At 37.9% G+C, this 24349-nt stretch overlaps 1 protein-coding gene across 3 annotated transcripts in view; it reads right to left on the reverse strand.

The window, feature by feature from the left end:
• KATNAL1 (katanin catalytic subunit A1 like 1) overlaps window positions 1-24349 on the reverse strand; it is a 106495-nt gene that overhangs the window by 45738 nt on the left and 36408 nt on the right. For 2 of the 3 annotated variants that reach the window (XM_012474138.2, XM_012474140.3), the window contains exon 4: window positions 14877-15045. The exons of the other annotated variant lie outside the window; for it this stretch is intronic. In XM_012474138.2, the coding sequence (XP_012329561.1) occupies window positions 14877-15045 (169 nt within the window). The remainder of the gene's footprint in view (window positions 1-14876; window positions 15046-24349) is intronic. 3 annotated transcript variants of the gene reach the window in all.

Genomic DNA, 24349 nt, shown 5'->3' on the forward strand with positions numbered 1-24349 from the left:
TGAGGAGGGATAACCTGGGGAGAAATGCCAGATATAGGTGACGGGGGATGGAGGCAGCAAACCACATTGGCACGTATGCAACAATCCTGCATGTTCTGCTCATGTACCTCAGAACCTAAAGTGCAATAAAATATATATAAAATAAATAAATGAATAAATAAAATTTAATTTAAAAGTATGTATAGCTTTAATCATGAGATGTTAATGGAAGTTGTGCTCATTTTACTGAGTTAATTAACCATAAAACTATAATCTTAACAATATTTGAAAATCAGAGTTTTATAAATTAAGGTTATAAAACAATAACATTTCTTCTACTCCCTGATATTTTACTTTCAGATTATACTTCTTAAATTAAAAAAATCCTTTTGTTACTTCTATGTATATTTCTATTTGACTCTCAGTTTAAATAGCAAAATAATAATAAATCCAATTTTCCCAGGTGCTATGGTCTGAATGTTTGTGTCCTTCCAAAATTCATGTTGATATCTAAGCCCCAATATGACGGTTATTAGGAGGCGGGGTTTTTGGAAGGTGATTAGGTCAATGAGGTTTCTGCCCTCACGAACAGAACTGGTGCGCTAATAAAAGATGCCCACCTGGCCAACATGGTGAAACCTCGTCTCTACTAAAAAAAAATACAAAAATTAGCTGGGCATGGTGGCACGTGCCTGTAGTCCCAGCTACTCAGGAGGCTGAGGCAGGAGAATTGCTTGAACCCGGGAGGCGGAGGTTGCAGTGAGCCGAGATCCCGCCACAGCACTCCAGCCTGGCGCCTGGCAACAGAGCAAGACTCTGTCTCAAAAAAAAAGAAAAAAGATGCCCAAGGGAGCCTGTTAGACCCTTCCATCCTGTGAGGACACATAAGAAGGTGCAACCTAGAAGGAACAGACCCTCAGCAGACATCAAATCTGCTAGTGGCTTGATCTTAGACTTCACAGCCTCCAAAATTGTGAGAAATAAATTTCTATTACTTCTAAATTATCCAGTCTAAGTCACTTTATTATAGTAGGAAGAAGAGACCAGATGCATTGAAATAAAATAATATAGCTTAAAGGTTACTAAGGCCAGGAGCTACGTTTCGTTAATGTTTGTATTTCTAACACCTAGAAGTTTTACTGACACAAAATGTACACTTAATAAAGATGTGTTCAATAAACAGAGTGCTAACTAGCCTTATAGATGACCCTGTGGACCTCAGGGGGGAAAATGATAAAGCCTCAACAACAGATCACTATGCAAAGTGACTATTACTTACTGAAAAATGGCATTTTATGCTTGGACCTAACCTGAAGCCTGTCAGTAACTTAAAAGACATAATCACTCGCAGAAAATAAATTGGTACTCTTAGAAGAAGATAGTAGGCATTTGCAAATAAGAGGCTGTATAGCACAATGATTCAAAACTCAGGTATTTCAATTAGACAAGGTACAAATCCTAGTTCACCATCTATTTACAGTTAAGACTTCAGTGTCTCAATTTCTTTACACATGAAACAGGAAAAATAATGCTGAGCTCACAGGATTATGCAAGGATCAAATAAACCAATAAATGTAAAAAGCTTCAAAGAAGGCTTTTTTGGTAGAAAGCTTCAAAAAGGATAAGTGTGCTCAAGGAAGACTAACATTTGCTACTACTGCTATTATTAGTTCTTCCATCGTACAGTTCCCAACACCAAATTAAAAATCCAAAAATACACCAGGGACCTTAAGCAAGATATGTCTAACTTCTCTTATTCTCATTTTTTTTTTATATCTATAAAGTTAAGTACACAGTTAGAGTGCTGCAGAAGCTTTCAAAATTCTGACCCAAGCACAAAGTAAAAATGCATTCTGGATCATAAGCTGGTGTACATAAACATATATGCCTATATGAATTAATTTCCATATATTTTTATAAATAAATTTGTATCAAAATAATACTGTACTTATGGTCAATAAACTCTGAATTTTCTATTCTATTCTGCTTCAATTTTAAAGTTAGTTGCAACATACAAAACTGATCTTAAGAAAAACAAATACAACAAACACCGGGGACTCTCATACCTCTTCTGAGGGTACTTCCAAACAACGCTAATTTTCCTTTTTTTTTTTTTTGGAGATCGAGTCTCGCTCTGTTGCCCAGGCTAAACTGCAGTGGCATGATCTCAGCTCACTGCAATCTCTGCCTCTCAGGTTCAAGCAATTCTCGTACCTCAGCCTCCTGAGTAGCTGGGATTACATGCCACCATGCCCAACTAATTTTGTGTTTTTAGTAGAGGCAGGGTTTCACTATGTTGCCCAGGCTGGTCTTGAACTCCTGGGCTCAAGCAATTCACCTGCCTTAGCCTCCCAAAGTGCTGGGATTATAGGCGTGAGCCACTGCCCCCAGCCCCAACATTCATTTTCACATCATCTTTTAGCAGTAGATATCTATTAGTTTCACCTAACCTGCCTCAAATCCTATCACAGCCTTCAATGAGTTTTATAAACTTCAGTATCCTAATGAATATTTGCACAGTTGGGAAAGCCATAACTGAGTCAAATATACTTTTCAAAGGCTAACGAAGTTTCCATGAGTTTGTTTTTAAAAATTGTAGTCCCCTTTCCCAAAGTGGACTCAGAAAATTTATTTTATCTCCAAACAACTGTGGAGTTATTTTCTCTTCTTACATAAAAGGCTTACGTTCTAGTGACATTCTGAGTACTTACATGTCAATGAAAGAATAACTAAGATTGAGATCAAAGATGGCCGAATAGGAACAGCTCTGGAGTGCAGTTTCCAGCAAGAGGAACACAGAGGGTGAGTGATCACTGCATTTCCAAACAAGTTTTTACTGCCCACAGACCAGGAGATTCCTGTGAAAAGCACCACAAGTTTCCAGCATGGCTGTTTCAGCCAGTGCTGTGGGTCTCCGCACAAAAACTCACACAAATCTGGGCAGCCATTTCAACAGGTGCCCAGAATGCCTGATACAGAGCCACCCATTCAACTGAAAAAAAAGGGGGGGCTGAAACAGGGAGCCAGGAGATCTGGCTCAGTGGGGTCCACCGCCACAAAGACCAGCAATCTGAAACACTCTGGATTGAGAGTTTTGCAGCAAGCACAGCTGGACCCAGGACGGTCCAGCTTGGTGAGAGGAAGGGCATCACCCATTACCGAGGCAGTCTGCCACTACTGAGGCAGTCTGCCATTACCAAGGCAATCTGCCTTTTACTGAGGCAGTCCGTCATTACTGAGGCAGTCCTCCATTACTGAGGCAGACCATCATCACTGAGGCAGACCACCATTACCAAGGCAGTTCTAACTGTACCTTTGTAAACAAAACCTCAAAGAAGTTCACACAGCAGCTGGGCAGAGCCCACAGCAGCTCAGTAACAACTCTGCTGGCAGACTGTGATCAGACTATCTCCTTGCTGGGCAGGGCATCTCTGTAAAAAGGCAGCAGCACATCAGGAATTTATAAATAAAGTCCTACTTTCCCAGGACAGAGCACCTGGGAAAAAAGGGGGTGATGAGTTCCACTGCAGCAGACATAAACGTACCTGCCCAGCAGCTCTGAACCAAACAACAGAGCTCCCAGCTCAGCACTTGAGCTCCCATAAGGGACAGACTGTCTCCTCAAGCAGCTCCCTGACCCTTGCTGTCCAAAGAGACACCTCATAAAGGAGAGCTCAGGCTGACATCGGGGGGTATTCTTCTGGGACAAAGATAACAAAAGAAGAAACCAGCAGCAACCCTAACTGTTCTGCAGCTGCCGCAGGTGATCCCAGGCAAGCAGAGTCTGGAGTGGACTTCCAGCAGTCCCATAGCAGAGGGGCCAGACTGTTAGAAGGAAAACTAAAAAACAGAAAGAAATAACTTCAACATCAACAAAAAGGACATCCACTCAGAGACCCCACCAACTACAAAGACCACAGGTAGATAAATCAACAAAGATGGGAGGAAACCAGTGCAAAAAGGATGAAAACACGAAAAACCAGAACACCTCTCCTCCTCCAAGGGATCACAACTCCTCACCAGCAAGGGAACAAAGCTGGATGGAGAATGAGTTTGATGAACTGACAGAAACAGGCTTCAGAAGGTGGGTAATAACAAATTTCTCTGAGCTAAAAGAACACGTACTAACCCAATGCAAAGAAACTAAGAACCTTGAAAAAAGGTTAGATGAAATGCTTAATGAGAATAGACAGCTTAGAGAAGAATATAAATGACTTGGTGCTGAAAAACACAAGAGAACTTCGTGAAGCATACAAAAGTTTCAATAGCCAAATCGACCAAGAAGAAGAAAGGATATCAGAGATTGAAGATCAACTCAATGAAATAAAACAAGAAGGCAAAATTAGAGAAAAAGGAGTGAAAAGAAATGAACAAAGCCTCCAAGAAATATGGAATTAAATGAAAAGACCCAATCTACGTTTGATAGGTGTACCTGAATCTGATGAAGAGAATGAATCCACGCTGGAAAACACTCTTCAGAATATTATCCAGGAGAACTTCCCCAACCTAGCAAGGCAGGCCAATATTCAAGTGCAGGAAATATAGAGACCACCACAAAGATATTCCTTAAGAAGAGCGACCCTAAGGCACATAATCGTCAGATTCACCAGGGTTTAAATGAAGGAAAAAATGCCAAGGGCAGCCAGAGAGAAACGTCGGGTTACTCACAAAGGGAAGCCAATCAGACTCAGAGCGGATGTCTCAGTAGAAACCCTACAAGCCAGAAGAGAGTGGGGGCCGATATTCAACATCCTTGAAGAAAAGAACTTTCAACCTAGAATTTCATATCCAGCCAAACTAAGCTTCATAAGCGAAGGAGAAATAAAATCCTTTACAAACAAGCAATTGCTGAGAGATTCCATCACCACCAGGCCTGCCTTACAAGAGCTCCTGAAAGAAGCCACTCCAAAAATGTACCAAATGGTAAAGACCATCGACACAATGAAGAAACTGCGTCAACTAATGGGCAAAACAACCAGCTAGTATCAAAATGGCAGGATCAAATTCACACATAGCAATATTAACCTTAAATGTAAATGGTCTAAATGTCCCACTCAAAAGACACAGACTGGCAAATTGGATAAAAAGTCAAGATCCATCGGAGTGCTGTATTCAGGAAAACCATCTCATGTGCAAGGACACACAAAGGCTCAAAATAAAGGGATGGAGAAAGATTTAGCAAGCAAATGGAGAGCAAAAAAAATCATGAGTTGAAATCCTAGTCTGATAAAATAGACTTTAAACCAAAAAAGATCAAAAGAGACAAAGAAGAGTATTACATAATGGTAAAAGGATCAATGCAACAAGAAGAGCTAAAGATCCTAAATATATATGCACCCAACACAGGAGCACCGAGATACATAAAGCAAGTTCTTAACGACCTACAAAGAGACTTAGACTCCCACACAATAATAGTGGGAGACTTTAACACTCCACTGTCAATATTAGACAGATCAATGAGACAGAAAATTAGCAAGGATATCCAGGACTTGAACTCAGATCTGGACCAAGCAAACCTAATAGACATCTACAGAACTCTCCATCCCAAATCCACAGAACATACATTCTTCTCAGCATCACATCACACCTACTCTAAAACTGACCACATAATTGGAAGTAAATCACTCCTCAGCAAATGCAAAAGAACGGAAATCATAACAGTCTCTCAGACCACAGTGCAATCAAATTAAAACTCTGGATTAAGAAACTAACTCAGAACCGCACAACTTCATGGAAACTGAACATCTGGCTCTTGAATGTTGACTGGATAAATAATGAAATGAAGGCAGAAATAAAGATGTTCTTTGAAACCAACGAGAATGAAGACACAACATACCAGAATCTCTGGGACACATTTAAAGCAGTGTTTAGAGGGAAATTTATAGCAATAAATGCCCACATGAGAAGGAAGGAAATATCTAAAAATCAACATCCTATCATTAAAACTGAAAAAGCCAGAGGAACAAGGTCAAAAAACTCAAAAGCTAGCAGAAGACAAGAAATAACTAAGATCAGAGCAGAACTGAAGGAGTCAGAGACACAAAAAAAACCTTCAAAAAATCAGTAAATCCAGGAGCTGGTTTTTGAAAAGATCAACAAAATAGATTGCTAGCCAGATTAATAAAAAAGAAAAGAGAGGAATCAAATAAGTGGGGAAAAAAAAAATAAAGGGGATATCAACCATAGATTCCACAGAAATACGAACTACCATCACAGATTACTACAAACAACTCTATGCACATAAACCAGTAAACCTGGAAGAAGAGGATAAATTCCTGGACACTTGCACCCTCCCAAGCCTAAACCAGGAAGAAGTTGAAACCCTGAGTAGACCAATAACAAGGGCTGAAGTTGAGGCAGCAATTAATAGCCTATCAACCAAAAAAAGCCCAGGTCCAGATGGGTTCACAGCTGAATTCTACCAGACATACAAAGAGAAGCTGGTACCACTCCTTCTGAAACTATTCCAAATAATACAAAAAGAAGGAATCCTTTCCAAATCATTTCATGCGACCAACATCATCTTGATACCAAAACCCAGCAGAGACTCAACAAAAAAAGAAAACTTCAGGCCAATATCCATGATGAACATAGATGCAAAAATCTTCAATAAAATACTGGTGAACAGATTGCAACAGCACATCAAAAAGCTTATCCATCACGATCAAGTAGGTTTCATCCCGGGGATACGAGGCTGGTTCAACATACACAAGTCTATAAAGGTCATCCACTACATAAACAGAACCAAAGACAAAAACCACATGATCATCTCAATAGATGCAGAGAAGGCCTTTGACAAAATTCAATAGCACTTTACGCTAAAAACTCTCAATAAACTAGGTATTGATGGAACGTATCTCAAAATAATAAAAGCTATTTACGACAAACCCACAGTCAATGTCATACTGAATGGGCAAAAACTGGAAGCATTCCCTTTGAAATCTGGCACTAGACAAGGATGCCCTCTCTCACCACTCCTATTCAATATAGTATTGGAAGTTCTAGCCGGAGCAATCAAGCAAGAAAGAGAAATTAAGGGTATTAAATTAAGAAAAGAGGAAGTCAAATTGTCTCTATTTGCAGACAACATGACTGTATATCTAGAAGACCCCATCGTCTCAGCCCAAAATCTCCTTAAACTGATAAGCAACTTCAGCAAAGTCTCAGGATACAAAATCAATGTGCAGAAATCACAAGCATTCCTATACACCAATAACAGACTAAAAGAGAACCAAATCAAGAGCGAACTCCCATTCACAATTGCTACAAAGAGAATAAAATATCTAGGAATATAACTAACAAAAGATGTAAAGGACCTCTTCAAGAACTGAGAACCAGTGCTCAAGGAAACAAGAGAGGACACAAACAGAAGAAAAATATTCCATGCTAATGTTTAGGAAGAATTAATATTGTGAAAATGGCCATACTGCCCAAAGTAACGTATAGATTCAATGCTATCCCTATCAAGGTACCTATGACTCTCTTCACAAATCTGAAAAAAACTACTTTAAACTTCATATATAACCAAAAGAGAGCCTGCATAGTCAAGACAATCATAAGCAAAAAGAACAAAGCTAGAGGCATCACGCTATCTGACTTCAAATTATACTGCAAGGCAAGTAATCAAAACAGCATGGTACTGGTACGAAAACAGAAATAGACCAATGGAATAGAACAGAGGCCTCAGAGGCAACGCCACACATCTACAACCATCTGATCTTTGACAAACCTGACAAAAACAAGCAATGGGGAAAGGATTCCCTGTTTAATAAATAATGTTGGGATAACTGGCTAGCCATGTGCAGAAAGCAGAAACTGGACCCCTTCCTGACACCTTATACTAAAATTAACTCCAGATGGATTAAAGACTTAAACATAAGACCTCACACCATAAAAACCCTAGCAGAAAACATAGGGAAAACCATTCAGGACATAGGCATAGGCAAGGACTTCATTACTAAAACACCAAAAGCATTGGCAACAAAAGCCAGAATAGACAAATGGGATCTAATTAAACTCCAGAGCTTCTGTACAGCAAAAGAAACAATCACTAGAGTGAACAAGCAACCAACAGAATGGGAAAAAATTTTTACAATCTATCCATCTGACAAAGGGCTAATATCCAGAATCTAAAAAGAACTAAAACAGATTTACAAGAAAAAAACAAACAAACCCATTCAAAAGTGGGCAAAGGACATGAACAGACACTTTTCTAAAGAAGACATATTTGAGGCCAACAAACATGAAAAAATGCTCATCATCACTGGTCATTAGAGAAATGTAAATCAAAACCACATTGAGATACCATCTCAGTCAGTTAGAATGGCGATCATTAAAAAATTTGGAGATAACAGATGCTGGAGAGGATATGGAAAAATAGGAATACTTTTATACTGTTGGTGGGAGTGTAAATTAGTTCAACCATTGTGAAGACAGTGAAGCTCAAGGACCTTGAAACAGAAATTCCATTTGACCCAGAAATCCCATTACCGGGCATATATCCAAAGGATTATAAATCATTCTATTATAAAGACACATGTACATGGTATGTTCACTGCGGCACCGTTTACAATAGCAAAGACCTGGAACCAACCCAATGCCCATCAAGGATAGACTGGACAAGGAAAATGTGGCACATATACACCATGAAATTCTACGCAGCCATAAAAAATGATGAGTTTGTGTCCTTTGTAGGGAGGGACATGGATGAATCTGTAAGCAACATTCTCAGCAAACTGACACAAGAACAGAAAATCAAATACCACACGTTCTTACTGATAGGCAGGTGCTGAATAATGGGAACACATGGACACAGGGAGGGGAGCATCACACACTGGGGTCTGTTGAGGGGGACGAGGGGAGGGACAGCAGGGGGGTAGGGAAGTTGGGGAGGAATAACATGGGGAGAAATGCCACCTATAGGTAACGGGGGGATGGAGGCAGCAAACCACATTGCTACATGGTCTGCACATGTACCCAAAACCTAAAGTACAATAAAAATAATAAAAAATAACTAAGATTTAGAAAATCATTTGAAAACATTATAAATTAAAGATAATTTATAAATTCCAGAAAAAATGTAATTGACATTCAAAAAATGCTGCTTATTTTGTTCTTTGCTTAAGAGTCACATTTAAAAACCCACATTTAGAGTATCAAATTCACACATAACAATATTAACCCTAAACGTAAAGGGACTAAATGCCCCAATCAAAAGACACAGACTGGCAAATTGGATAAAAAGCCAAAACCCATCAGTGTGCTGTATCCAGGAAACCCATCTCACATGCAAGGATACACAAAGGCTCAAAATAAAGGGATGGAGGAAGATTTACCAAGGAAATGGAGAGCAAAAAAAATCATGAGTTGCAATTCTCATCTCTGATAAAATAACTTTAAAGCAACAAAGATCAAAAGAGACAAAGAAGGACATTACATAATGGTAAAAGGATCAATGCAACAAGAAGAGCTAACGATCCTAAATATATATGCACCTAATACAGGAGCACCCAGATACATAAGGCAAGTTCTTAATGACTTACAAAGAGACTTAGACTCCCACACAATAATAGTGGGAGACTTTAACAAACCATTGTCAATATTAGACAGATCAACAAGACAGAAAATTAACAAGGATATCCAGGACCTGAACTCAGACCTAGACCAAGCAAACCTAATAGACATTTACAGAACTCTCCACCCCAAATCCACAGAATATACATTCTTCTCAGCACCACATCACACCTACTCTAAAATTGACCACATAATTGGAAGTAAACCACTCCTCAGCAAATGCAAAAGAACGGAAACCGTAACAGTCTCTCAGACCACAGTGTAATCAAGTTAGAACTCAGAATTCAGAAACCAACCCAGAACCACACAGCTTCATGGAAACTGAACAACTTTCTCTTGAATGTTGACTGGATAAACAATGAAATGAAGGCAGAAATAAAGATGTTCTTCGAAACCAAAGAGAACGAAGACACTACATACCAGAATCTCTGGGACACATTTAAAGCAGTCTCTAGAGGAAAATATATAGCAATAAGTGCCCACATGAGAAGCAAGGAGAGATCTAAAATTGACACCCTATTGTCAAAATTGAAAGAGTTAGAGGAGCAAGATCAAAAAAACTCAAAAGCTAGCAGAAGACAAGAAATAACTAAGATCAGAGCAGAACTGAAGGAGATAGAGACACGAAAAACCCTTCAAAAAATCAATAAATCCAGGAGCTGGTTTTTTGAAAAGATCAACAAAATAGACAGACCACTAGCCAGATTAATAAAAAAGAAAAGAGAGAATAACCAAATAGATGCAAAAAAAATGATAAAGGGGATATCACCATAGATTCCACAGAAATTCAAACCATCATCAGAGATTATTACAAACAACTCTATGCACATAAACTAGAAAACCTGGAAGAAATGGATAAATTCCTGGACACTTGCACCCTCCCAAGCCTAAACCAGGAAGAAGTCAAAACCCTGAATAGACCAATAATAAGGTCTTAAGTTGAGACAGCAATTAAGAGCCTACCACCCAAAAAAAGCCCAGGTCCAGATGGGTTCACAGCTGAATTCTACCAGACATACAAAGAGGAGCTGGTACCATTCCTTCTGAAACTATTCCAAATAATCCAAAAAGAGGGAATCCTTCCCAAATCATTTTATGAGACCAACATCATCCTGATACCAAAACCAGGCAGAGACTCAACAAGAAAAGAAAACTACAGGCCAATATCCACGATGAACATAGATGCAAAAATCTTCAATAAAATACTGGCAAGCCGATTGCAACAGCACATCCAAAAGCTTATCCACCATGATCAAGTAGGATTCATCCTGGGGATGCAAGGCTGGTTCAACATAACGCAAGTCTATAAATGTAATTCACCACACAAACAGAACCAAAGACAAAAACCACACGATTATCTCAATTGATGCAGAGAAGGCCTTCGACAAAATTCAACAGCCCTTTATGCTAAAAACCCTCAATAAACTAGGAATTGACGGAACGTATCTCAAAATAATAAAAGCTATTTACAACAAACGAACAGCCAGTATCATACTGAATGGGCAAAAACTGGAAGCATTCCCTTTGAAATCTGGCACTAGACAAGGATGCCCTCTCTCACCACTCCTATTCAATATAGTACTGGAAGTTCTAGCCAGAGCAATCAGGAAAGAAAAAGAAATCAAGGGTATTCAATTAGGAAAAGAGGAAGTCAAATTGTCTCTATTTGCAGACGACATGATTGTATATCTAGAAGACCCCATCATCTCAGCCCAAAATCTCCTTAAACTGATAAGCAACTTCAGCAAAGTCTCAGGATACAAAATCAATGTGCAAAAATCACAAGCATTCCTAAACGCCAATAACAGACTTAAAGAGAGTCAAATCAAGAACGAACTGCCATTCACAATTGCACAAGAGAATAAAATACCTAGGAATACAACTAACAAGGAACGTAAAGGACCTCTTCAAGGAGAACTACAAACCACTGCTCAACGAAATAAGAGAGGACACAAACAGATGGAGAAACATTCCATGTTCATGGTTAGGAAGAATCAATATCGTGAAAATGGCCATACTGCCCAAAGTAATTTACAGATTCAACACTATCCCCATCAAGCTACCAATGACCTTCTTCACAGAACTGGAAAAAAACACCTTAAACTTCATATGGAACCAAAAGAGAGCCCGCATAGCCAAGTCAATTCTAAGCAAAAAGAACAAAGCGGGAGGCATCACACTACTGGACATCAAACTATACTACAAGGCTACAGTAATCAAAACAGCATGGTACTGGTACCAAAACAGAGATATAGACCAATGGAACAGAACAGAGGCCTCGGAGGCAACACAACATATCTACAACCATCCGATCTTTGACAAACCTGACAAAAACAAGCAATGGGGAAAGGATTCCCTGTTTAATAAGTGGTGTTGGGAAAAGTGGCTAGCCATATGCAGAAAGCAGAAACTGGACCCCTTCCTGACACCTTACACTAAAATTAACTCCAGATGGATTAAAGACTTAAACATAAGACCTAACACCATAAAAACCCTAGAAGAAAACCTAGGCAAAACCATTCAGGACATAGGCGTAGGCAAGGACTTCATGACCAAAACACCAAAAGCATTGGTAACAAAAGCCAAAATAGACAAATGGGACCTAATCAAACTCCACAGCTTCTGCACGGCAAAAGAAACAGTCATTAGAGTGAATTGGCAACCAACAGAATGGGAAAAAATTTTTGCAGCTTATCCATCTGACAAAGGGCTGATAGCCAGAATTTACCACGAACTAAAATAGATTTACAAGAAAAAATCAAAGAAGCCCATTTAAAAATGGGCAAAGGATATGAACAGATACTTTACAAAAGAAGACATACATGAGGCCAACAAACATATGAAAAAATGCTCATCATCACTGGTCATTAGAGAAATGCAAATCAAAACTACATTGAGATACCACCTCACGCCAGTGAGAATGGCGATCATTAAAAAATCTGGAGACAACAGATGCTGGGGAGGATGTGGAGAAATAGGAACAATTTTACACTGTTGGTGGGAGTGTAAATTAGTTCAACCATTGTGGAAGACAGTGTGGCGATTCCTCAAGGACCTAGAAATAGAAATTCCATTTGACCCAGCAATCCCATTACTGGGTATATATCCAAAGGATTATAAATCATTTTACTATAAGCACACATGCACACGAATGTTCATTGCAGCACTGTTTACAATAGCAAAGACCTGGAACCAACTCAAATGCTCATCGATGATAGACTGGACAGGGAAAATGTGGCACATATACACCATGGAATATTATGCAGTCATCAAGAACGATGAGTTCATGTCCTTTGTAGGGACATGGATGAACCTGGAAACCATCATTCTCAGCAAACTGACACAAGAACACAAAATCAAACACCACATGTTCTCACTCATAGGCGGGTGTTGAACAATGAGAACACATGGACACACGGAGAGGAGCACTATACACTGGGGTCTGTTGGGGGAAATAGGGGAGGGACAGCAGGGGGTGGGGAGTCAGGGAGAGAGAGCATGGGGAGAAATGCCAGATATAGGTGAAGGGGAGGAAGGCAGCAAATCACACTGCCATGTATGCACCTATGCAAGAATCTTGCATGTTCTCCACATGTACCCCAAAACCTAAAATGCAATTTAGAAAAAAAAACCCACATTTAATTGTTCTGGATTTCTTTGGTAAATCCAAACCAGACTTTTCATCTAGCTCAGCAGGTAGGGATACTACATAATATGAAAAATCTTAAGGTAAACAAGAAAAAGATGTGTGACTTTACAAATTCCATTCTTCCAGTCTCCATCTCTTACTGTAAGACCTTGGCAACTTTTAGCTCTTTGTACCACAGTTTCTTCCTCTGTAAAGTGGGGATAGTAAGACACCTACTTCCCGGGATTGTTTCATGAATTACTGTTTAATCACTTTGAACAGTTCCTAGCAAAGCAGCATCCAGTAAACCATGACCATGGTTCCTCTCTTAGAACTCAAGAAAGAAAGTTCCTCACCCTGTTCTAAAGGTTTATCTAAAAGCTACTAGCAAAGTGGGGGTTGGATTTCAGCCCCTACTTTATTCTCTATAATGCAAACCAACATTAGCTGCATAAAAATGAAGAAAAGAAACAAAAATGATATTTAAGATACAGAATTTCAAGTATCCACTTATGTGGTTTTTGATAATGGGAGAGAACAAATTTGAAAAGTTAATGTATTTATTACTACCCTTCAGTAATCCCAAAAAGGATCTGAAACAGAATCACTTGCAGTTTCATGGCATAAAAGCTCTCCTACAAATTACAAACATTAAAAAAATATAATTCATTTTCAGTGTAATACTGAGGCAGGGAGGTAAAAGTCTTTGAACTATCTCATAAATAGAAATACTCAGGAAACATCAATTTTATTGTACCATGGTCTAAGTATTACGGATATAAGACCTAGGAAGTTGGTCTAGAGTCCTTATCTACAGATCAAAATTACATGTAATAAAAATATCCAAATATAGTTTTGAAGGATAACCACTTGTTATTAGATGTATCTTTGTTATACACATCATGGCCTCAATGGGATGACAGATCCTGAATCTCTAACTAGTAAAATAAAACTTCTTTGTGGCAAATCAATTACATTATCATTTATTTATGACATCACAATGGAAACGGGAAATACTATCACTTAAAAATTTTTGTCTTTTTAATAAAATAAAGGCATAAGAGGCACATCAGATCATCCTGGCTACCTCCTTAGTAAGAATATCTTTGACCCACTGTCCTAAGTTCATTTTAAGGGAAGAACATAATTTCTAACCAGCACTATGTCTATTCACCAATCAATTTCCTAAATAAGTAAATGTGCATAATGAACCCTAAGCAAGGCAAATTTTCTCAAGGAAAAAAAAAAATCCTGTTCTATTATAATCTACAGATAAATCAAAGATAGTTATTTTTAGCGTAGTAATTCATGTCCTCATCTTATTCTGTGAACATATATATCTACTTTCTTATAAGTCTTTCCCCATAACTGTTTTCATTTATTGCTCATTTCTACTCAGAACACTTATTAAAATATTTTTCAAAAAAGTTTAAAGCCTTATTTTTTTCTTACAGGGGATCCATTTCACTAAATATTTTTATACACATATGTGTATATATATATTTATTACTCCTCTGAGGTACTTTGCATTGCAACATGGCCTTCAATATACAAAGACTACTTAGGTTTTGAATGAAATTTTTTTCTAACTCTTCCACATCAAAACCAGGGTATCCTGAAAAGCCAATAAAAATCATAACATCCACCAAAAGTCATGGGCTTCAAGTGAGTGAACTACAGAAAGACAGCGTCTTGCCTTGTCATCTCTCCCTCTTGCTCTACAATCCTTGTCCCTACTTGTAGAAGGTTTTTCACTCTTTGATATAGGATGTGCTCGGCCTACAGGTCCCCGGGCTCCTACTCCTGCCATTTCTTTCCTCAGAGGTCTTACTTCTCGATTGGCACGCCTGATCTGAGGTGGAGCTCTGACAAAAAAAAATATAAAAAAAAAAAAATTAAAATTAATTAAAGGCAAAAGTATCTCAATACTACCCTAGTCAATAAAATTGTTAAATCAAGAAGACAGAAATCTAATTTTTTCACCTTTGGACAATTCATGGCCACAACTATCAGGCTGGTTTTCCCAAATTCTTTTTTCTAAAACATACTAGCTGATACAATTATTAAATACACATACATGACACATACAGCAATTAATCTGTCAAAAGTAACTATTAATCACCAATAGAGGGCAACACAGACTATCCCCATCTAATAATCTTAACAGCATAATGGAAAGGCAGTAATTTTATTCATTACTGTCCTAAACCAAGAATAAGTAACTTTCTTTGGAAAAAAAGCATTAAAAGCTGAAAGAATAGGAACTCTAATATGTCTGTTTGTACAGTTTATTAATTTCTGTTTTACAACCAAGATGATTTTCTCTGCTTCTATAATGGAAAATTAAACATTTCATTCATCAAATTACAAATGGCAGAGCTAACAATGAAATCTCCTTAAAGTAATTTATGTGTAAAAATGTTCATGTTTTGAGAATGTCACAAACCACAGAATCATTCAAATTATAGTCCTCAAAATGTGATAAAAACGTTTGATAAATACATAAAAGTGTGCATTCAAAACAGCATATTTTGTTTCATCTGCTGTGGAACTTGTCTCCTTCAAACAGTAAGTTTTGAGGCATCTCAACAGTTTTTGTCTCTTTTTGGTTCTTGGGTAAGGGACTCTATCACTTCGTGTTTAATCTTAGTTCTCTCTTGAAATGTCTCTACTTCTATTTTCCTACCTTTTCTTTCCCTATAGCTATGTATGTATCTATAGCCCTTCAGATCCCATATGTGTATTCTGTTTTTAACCACATGCCATATCTATTATTATCCCCTTTCCAGCCTCACACTTTTAATTCACCTAACTCATCATGGAGTTTCGTTCCTTGCATCAGAAAAGGTGACACATATGCACAACTCAAAGAATGGAAAATGAATGAAAAGCCATGAAGGTTGCAAACTAAGGACCAAAAGGCTAAGAAAAAGAAAAGAAAAATGTGTTAACATGTTGCGAGTCTGATACAGCATATTTAGACATTGGAATAAGACTACATCATGAAATTGCTAAGGAAAAGAAAGGCTGGTGAAAACCATATGTCTATCTATGAGGTTACCATCCACTGACATCTCAATTTTTGCAGTTCAGTCCAGTTAAACAAGTATTTACTGACCACCCATTAGATGGTATATGGCCTCTACCTCACTGGCCCTAAGAGGAGACAAACACAAATAAGCAATCTTGTGAAAGAAATCCATAGAAAAGGAAATACAAAATAGTGCATGGTAATGGCTATGAGGCATTTTGAAATTTAAAGTATTACTACATTATTGTCTTTAGGACATTAGTAGTCTTTTAAGAACTCTGTCTATAAAATAAAAATGTGATGAGTCTAGTAAAGAATAAAAAATTTTAATTGTTAAATTGCTCTATTTCTAGTATTTCAACATGACCACTGTTTGACCTAACTTTTTTTTTTTTAGTTTGATGAAAGGGTGGAAAGTAATAAAGTACAATTTTACTTTTATTTGTATGCACTTGTGTATATATAAATGTATTTCCTGAATCAGATTTATGGGTATGGCCAAAGACAGTAAAATAAGACCAACAATCTTTTCCACACAGAATGTGCATCAAGTTTGCCTTTTTGTAAGCAGCTTCACCTGCTTTTTAAATAGTCTGTTTTCTTTGTGATCCGGTTTTTAGACTAAACAGCTAGCCACAGCCTCCACTCACCAATAACAAGCCATCCCTCCCAGCTGCATTGCTCGCCCGCAGCTAAGCTTGCTCCTCTGGACTCACTGCTTAGGGTACACTACAGCGGGTCTCAGACAACATTCCTTCTGCCGTCTCAGCTTGTGCCTTCCCCACCTCAGCTTGCGATTCAACGGCAACCTAGGACTTCTGCCGTAGTCCGTTCTGCACACACATCCCACTGGGTAAAGCTGTATTGTAGAAGAATTGTTTCAAAGCTCTTACAGAGGCTACATTCTGAGTGTCTGCCATTACTGACCTTGTCCTGCCACTCAATATTCTGATGGGCTCCTAAACAGTCTGAGTGAAACTGCTTAAGAAGCCAGATGTGTCATCTGTGGCAAGGCTCCTGTCTCACAGAATTGTGCCTCTGCTTTGTTAGTCTTCAGTTCCATCTCACTGCAACTGGATATTACATTTGTAACAGACTCTGTGGGCTCCCCAAAGGACATCCTTGATTCTGTTCTGTACTTCTTTGTCCACTAGTGCATCACTGCACAATGTCATGCTTCAATTTAAGGACTCAGTGACAGCTTCCAGGCTGTGTAAACAATAAAGATCTCAAGGCTTCTTTTACTAGTGTCTCTTTAAAAAGAGACTTTAGTAGGGTTGCATAGCATCATTGACCTCTGTCCTAATGGTCGAACAGAATGACACTGTACTAGCTTATAGCACTTCAAATTTAGAGAATAACTGGTTAGATCTGCAGGTGACAGACAAAAATATCTATATTGTGCTCAATTCTCCTATTTGAGATTTCCATATAGGAATGAGAAGAAATATGCCTTATTCTATCACATGCAAATCAGCCTCATTTCCTTCAAAATCCAATATTTCCTCTTTCTAAGCTGTATTAAATATCAACATTATATGTAAATGTTCTTATTGGTACTGCTTTATACAGTCTACATAGAAGTCCTCTGTCAAATACATGCTTTGTAAATATCTTCTCCCAGTGTGTGATCTGCCTTTTTTCTCTTTTTTTTTTTTTGCATTTTATTTTATTTTCAATGTTTTAGATTCAGGGATATATGCACAGGTGCTCATTTGTTACAAAGGTATTTTACTCTCTTAATGGTATCTTTCTTGATAAAGAGGTCATAATTCTAGAAGTCCAATTTATCAACCTTTAATATTTAATGCTTTAGTGGCCACTCTAATAAATCTTTGCCTACCCTGAGATTATGATGATATCACTCCCATGTTTTCTTCTAGAAGTTTTACTTTATTACTTTTAATATTTTAGGTATTGATCTATTTTAAGTTAATTTTTGTATAATGTTAGGTGGGAAAGAAGAGTATCTTGATATTTTTTTCACCCAAATGGATAATGAATTACCCCAGAAGCATTTACTGATAAGGCCCACCTTTTTCTACTGAATTTCAGTGGCGTCTTCACAAATCAAGTGACTTCCCAAGATTTAATCCTTAAGGATAACTTCTGATTCTAAAAAGGACTTTAGAATTTTTAAATTATTTGCTATCAGAAGATTATAAACAAATATCCTAAGTAGGAATCTTTAAAATATTATTAATTCTTTCAACAAATAGCTAAATCTTACTGAATGCAAGGCACTGTGCTACACAATGTAAAAGGCTGGATTAAGGGTCGTGTGCCGTGGCTCATGCTTGTAATCCCAGCACTCTGGGAGGCTGAGGCAGGCAGATCACTTGAGGTCAGGAGTTCCAGACCAGTCGGGCCAACATGGCAAACCCCGTCTTTACTAAAAATATAAAACTCAGCCGTACATGGTAGTGGGCACCCGTAATCCCAGCTACTTGGGAGGCTGAGACAGGAAAACCACTTGAACCTGAGAGGCGAAGGTTGCAGTCAGTTGAGATCATGCCACTGCACTCCATCCTGAGCCACAGAGCAAGGCTCCGTCTCAAAGAAAAAAAAGGCGGGGGTGGGGGGTGGGAATTAAGTCTTCCCTCATTATCTAAGCAAATAAATCACATTCATAAATATATTTAGCATAACAGACAATGGTATGATACGAGTTGATATGAGTTGTTTTGTAACCTCAAGGGTACTTTTTGTGCAGAAAACACTCTCAGAGGCTTACTTTGATTTTTAAAATATTCAATTTATTAAATTTGAAAATGCAAAAAATCAGTTTTTCCTTAAAGCTTTTAGATTCAGCTACAATTTTTTTTCTATGTACAAGCCTAGCAGATTTTAGAAGTCACTTTGAAGAAATTTTTCTTTTCTTTAAAAACAAAAACAAAACAAAGACTCACTCTGCCACCCAGGCTGGAGCGCAGCAGCACAATCCTGGCTCACTGCAACCTCCGCCTCCCAGGTTCAAGCGATTCTCCTGCCTCAGCTGAGATTACAGGAATGCACCACCATGCCCAGATAATTTTTGTATTTTTTGTAGAGACAGATTTCACCATGTTGACCAGGCTTGTCTTGAACTCCTGTCCTCAAGTGATCTGCCTACCTCAGCCTCCCAAAGTGCTGGAATTACAGGTGTGAGCCATTGCACCTGGCCCACTTTTAAGAGATTTTAAAATAATGCTTGGTCCCAGTTACAAACCTGGTTAATAAAATGCCACCAGAATTTTTTAACCAAATTTATAAACTTAATGTATTTCCTTCTTAGTTCTTATCTTACTTAGTAAAGCATAATTTACATATAATTACTTTTATAAACTTACAATAAATTAAGTTTACAAATAAGATAATATTAAATTTCTCCTAAGAGTTCCAATAAAATACTTAACATAAATTTTCTGTATGAAAAAAAATCACAAGTCTAAATTAGTCCATAATACATTTAAAGTGGAATTGCATGCATGTCACCCTCATTAGCCTATTTTCTTAAATATTCCTAGTACATAAAAATAAATATGCAAATACATACATATTCTTTAACAGAAAAATATTATTACCATAGTTTTTATCCTCTTAGACATGTCTAGTCTTAATTTTAAATCTACTTGGAGTTAAAAGATCTGCTTAACTACTAAAGACAACACTTACCATCCAACTTAACCAAGGTAATAGCAAACCAGAAATTTCAGATGGTTTAAGATCTGAAGCTACAGATATTACTTCTCACACCAAATATTATACAATCCCACTTAATATGTTGGGGGTTGGACTCTCAGCATTTTGATGTTACCCATAACAGTTACTTAAGCTGAGATATTTCATGGATTCTTGTCAGTGTTTCTTATGAGCCATATGAAATCTTATTTAAAGTTGCTAAGCCATTCACTCAGTCACTTCAAGAGTGGGGCAAGTGGTGTGAAAACTACTAAACCTTTCACTAATGATGGAATTCCATCACTCCCAGGCAAGTTAATCACTGCTTGTATCTTGCTTTTCTTTGGCTCTACAGATAGGTCCTTGCCTTTACTATTAAATTCTAAAAATCTTTGAACTTGAAAAACCTAAGATATTTATTTTTTGCCTAACTCTAAAGACTTTAAAACTTGACAAACGATGGTATTTTTTCATATTATCAGGAATATACAACCTCCACTCTACAGATAATAAAATAGTATCAGTTGAACTTTAGATAAATTCTCACAGGTCTTTGTCCAGTTTATTGTCAACTTCTGAGATTAGTCTGCTGATTTATAAAATGAAGTTGATACCAGAAGATGTGACATATTACCAGCATTCACTAAGCCTATAATTTAGCTGAATATACATACATATTTTACAATTATACTAGACATCTCTTTCTGTCCACATAAACCCTGTAACTAAAGCCTTGGTGAAGAAAAGTCCTCAACTCAAATAAAAACAAGTCACATAAAAACAACAAACTGTAAGAAAAGCCTCTCAAGAATTGATAACAGAACTACAAAAATAATATGCAGTGACAACAAAAACAAATAATAAGCTGAAAACCTTCCCACAATAAAACATGTAGGAATTCTAGGTAAAATGTATTCAATATCCTTCTATATACACAGCTGGTCTTACTAAGTGAAATACCTAATAGACAAAAAAGAGAGAGAGACATATAAGCACATGAGCTGAAGACACGGCAGTCCTTCAGTGTTTGGGATCTCGGACATCTGAGGGCTTGATATTTATTGACCACAAGTGAGATTTGATACAGGGCCGTAGGCCCACACAAATCAAAGAAGTTGAGACTACCACATAAAGCCAGGACCCTCAAGGACAACCACCTTGTTAAAAAGGGTAGAATTTTAAAGACAGAAGAAATAAGTACACTTTTCTCTTTGGATCTACGTTCTACATTTGTGGAGTGAAGCAAAAGCGCCCCCCAGATATAGCAGAAAAGGGCCCATCCTCATGTGATTTGGGACTGAATTTTATACTACCTTAAGCAGAGAACGTGGATATAAAAGCAGGCCTAGTCAGGTAACATCCCTAAGGCACCCGGCTGAAGCAAGCACAGAAGTCTCAGGAGTGACACCTTCTTCAAAACAAGCCACATATTGAAATGACTCATTAAAACCTTGTTGAAGAAACGTTCTCAACTTTACCACAAAAAAGGCTCACCAGAAAAAACAAAAAGCAAGATGACTCTCAATGACTCTGATAAGAGAACTGCCAGTTATAGACAAAATAAGTATTTTTATGATTAGAAGCATTTAAAATTTTTCAAGCAAAAGATGCACAAGTCTTAAGTAGTATTAAAAAAATGGACACTTAAATAATTCATAGTGACACTGTTTAACACAAAGACAGAAAAATTCTTAAAACCAATGAGAAAAAAATGTTACCTATAAACAAACAACAAACAGACTGATAATACAAGCCAGAAGACAAAATACTTTCACAAACGTCATCTTCAAAGTATAGAGATTAACTACCAAACTAGTATTTTATACTAAAATATCACATAAGAGTGACAGAAAAATACAGATATTTTGAGAAAAGAACTGTTAGTTTACCACTAATAGACACCTTGGCTGTAAAAACTGCTAAATATTCTTCAGCAAAGATGAAACTAAATTTAGAAATAGTGAAATGCAAGAAATAGTAAACATAACCACTGGCAAACACACGAATAAACCTAAATAAGCATTTTATTTACTCATTCTTTCAACAAGTATTTATTGAATACATACACTGTGGCAGGCAATATTCTTGGTGCTGGGGGTAAAGCAGTGAACAAATAAAAGGCCCTGACCTTACAAAGCTTACAATCTAGCAGGGATAGGAACACACACATAATTAATATAATATAATATGGTGGGATAATATAATGTAATACAATATATTATCAAGTGGCAATGAGTACTATAAAGAAAAATGAAGCCGACTTAAGGGAACAAGAGTGGTGACAAGTGAAGGGGTACATATTTTAAATAGGGTGGTCAGGGTAGGACTCTCTCTCTGACATTTGAACAAATGAAGTGAGGGCATTTGCCATGTGAACATCAAGTAAGGTGGAAGTAAGGGATGGGCAATAAAAATGGCAAACATATCTTGAGCTCTTCCTGTATGTGCAGATGTTCTTCATGCTTTACATGTGTTAAATCACTTAATTCTCACAATAACCCTACGAAGTAATTTTCATATTGATCCCCAACTTACAGAGGAGGAAAATGAGGGACAGGTGAATGATTTGTCCTCAGAGAAGCTATGTGGTAGGGCTAGAGAAGAACTTGTTCTTGCATGGCTATAAAGAAACACCTGAGACTGGGTAATTTACAAAGAAAAGAGGTGTAATTGGTTCACAGTTCAGCAGGCTGCACAGGGAGCTGGCATCTGCTCAGCTTCTGGAGAGGCCTCAGGAAACTTATAATCATGGCAGAAGGTGAAGGAAGAGCAGACACATCACATGGCCAGAGGAGCAAGAGGTTGGGGGGTGGGGTGAAGATGGGAGAGGTGCTATACACTTTTAAACAACCAGATCTTTTGAGAATTCTATCATGAGAACAGCACCAAAGGGGGCAATCAGCCCCCACGATCCAATCATCTTCCACTAGGCCCCTCCACCAACATTGGGGATTACAATTCAACATGAGATGTTGGCAGGGACAGAGATCCAAACCGTACCAGAACCCCTGTAGCCTGGTGAATTGTCAAGCTCTGTGCAAAGGAGGGTAAGGACCTTCTTCCTACTGCTCTTTGCCTCCATAGGGTCCACAAAGCTAAGGACTAGGGAGCAACAAGTGGAAGAGATAGGAGAAAGAGGCTGCAGTCAGAATAAAGGAAAAGAGGAAAAAAACAAAGTTGTGTAATGTCACAGAAGCCTCAAGAGGGAAAAGAGGGTTCCAAAGAATGCAGTCAACATTATCAAATATTATGAAGGTTAAACAGTGTAAGTCCAGAGAAGAGGCATTTCATTATTAAGTGAGGAAGCTACTTGGTATTTTCAAGAATTCAGTCCCAATACTGCAATGACTGGAGAGTAGCAGGATTTCTTGTATTTAAATAAAAAGGGGCCAGGCGTGATGGCTCACGTCTGTAATCCCAGCACTTTGGGAGGCCAAGGAGGGTGGATCACGAGGTCAGGAGTTTGAGACCAGCCTGACCGACATGGTTAAACTCCATTTCTACTAAAAATACAAAAATTAGTCGGTGTGGTGGTGCGTGACTGTAATCCCAGCTACTCAGGAAGCTAAGGCAGGAGAATCGCTTGAATCCGGGAGGCAGAGGTTGTAGTGAGCCAAGATTGTGCCACTGCATTCCAGCCTGGGTGACAGAGCAAGACTCCATCTCAAAAAAAAAAAAAAAGAAAGAAAAAGAAAAAAGAGGGAGTGAAAGTCAACAGATGAATACTACACATTCAACAGCAGTTTGCAAAGAAGAGGGGAAATGATAGTCACTAACATGCAGCAAGGCAAATATTTTTTCAACAAAAAACATAAAAGTAATGTGTTATGGCTTCATTCTGACTTACCACTATCTTGTTCCTTACTTAATCTTTAATGAATTATAATTTCTATCTTTCAGTTGCCTTTTCTCTAACATTAATAAAAAGAAATACCAAGTTTTTAAGCACTTACTGTATTACATATCTAGAATCGGAGGGTGGAGATTTAAGAGTAACCACTGAGTGCTATAAAATAATGCAAATGTTCCCTAGAGAAGACTTACATAAAAGGAACAATAAAATAACATAACCAAATGGAATGTTCCCCTACCCTTGGAACACGTTAGATCAGAATTTAGACCCTCAAAAACACGTGCTTCCTCTGTTCTCAATCTCACATAGTCTTGCTAGCATTTTTCTCCTTGCTGAAATGACTGCACAAGCACTCACCTCTCTATCTACCCACCTCTCCACAACCACACCCTTACAACCCCTACCTCCCTGCTGTGACTCTGAGCCAGTTGTCCATGCACTCCCTCGACATGTGCATTAGATCCCATCTCCTCGTCACCTCAAGGACATTGCTCCATTAGTCAACCATCTAGCCCATGCATCATCAATTTTCCTCTTTCTACTGCAGCGTTCCCATCAGCATAAAAACATCCTGCTATTTCTTTCTCTCTAAAAAAACAAACCTTAACTACTTGTCTTCCCCAAC

The sequence above is a fragment of the Aotus nancymaae genome, unplaced genomic scaffold (genome assembly GCF_030222135.1).
Source record: "Aotus nancymaae isolate 86718 unplaced genomic scaffold, 86718_ANA_hifiasm-v0.15.2.pri h1tg000043l, whole genome shotgun sequence".
Taxonomy (NCBI): domain Eukaryota; kingdom Metazoa; phylum Chordata; class Mammalia; order Primates; family Aotidae; genus Aotus; species Aotus nancymaae.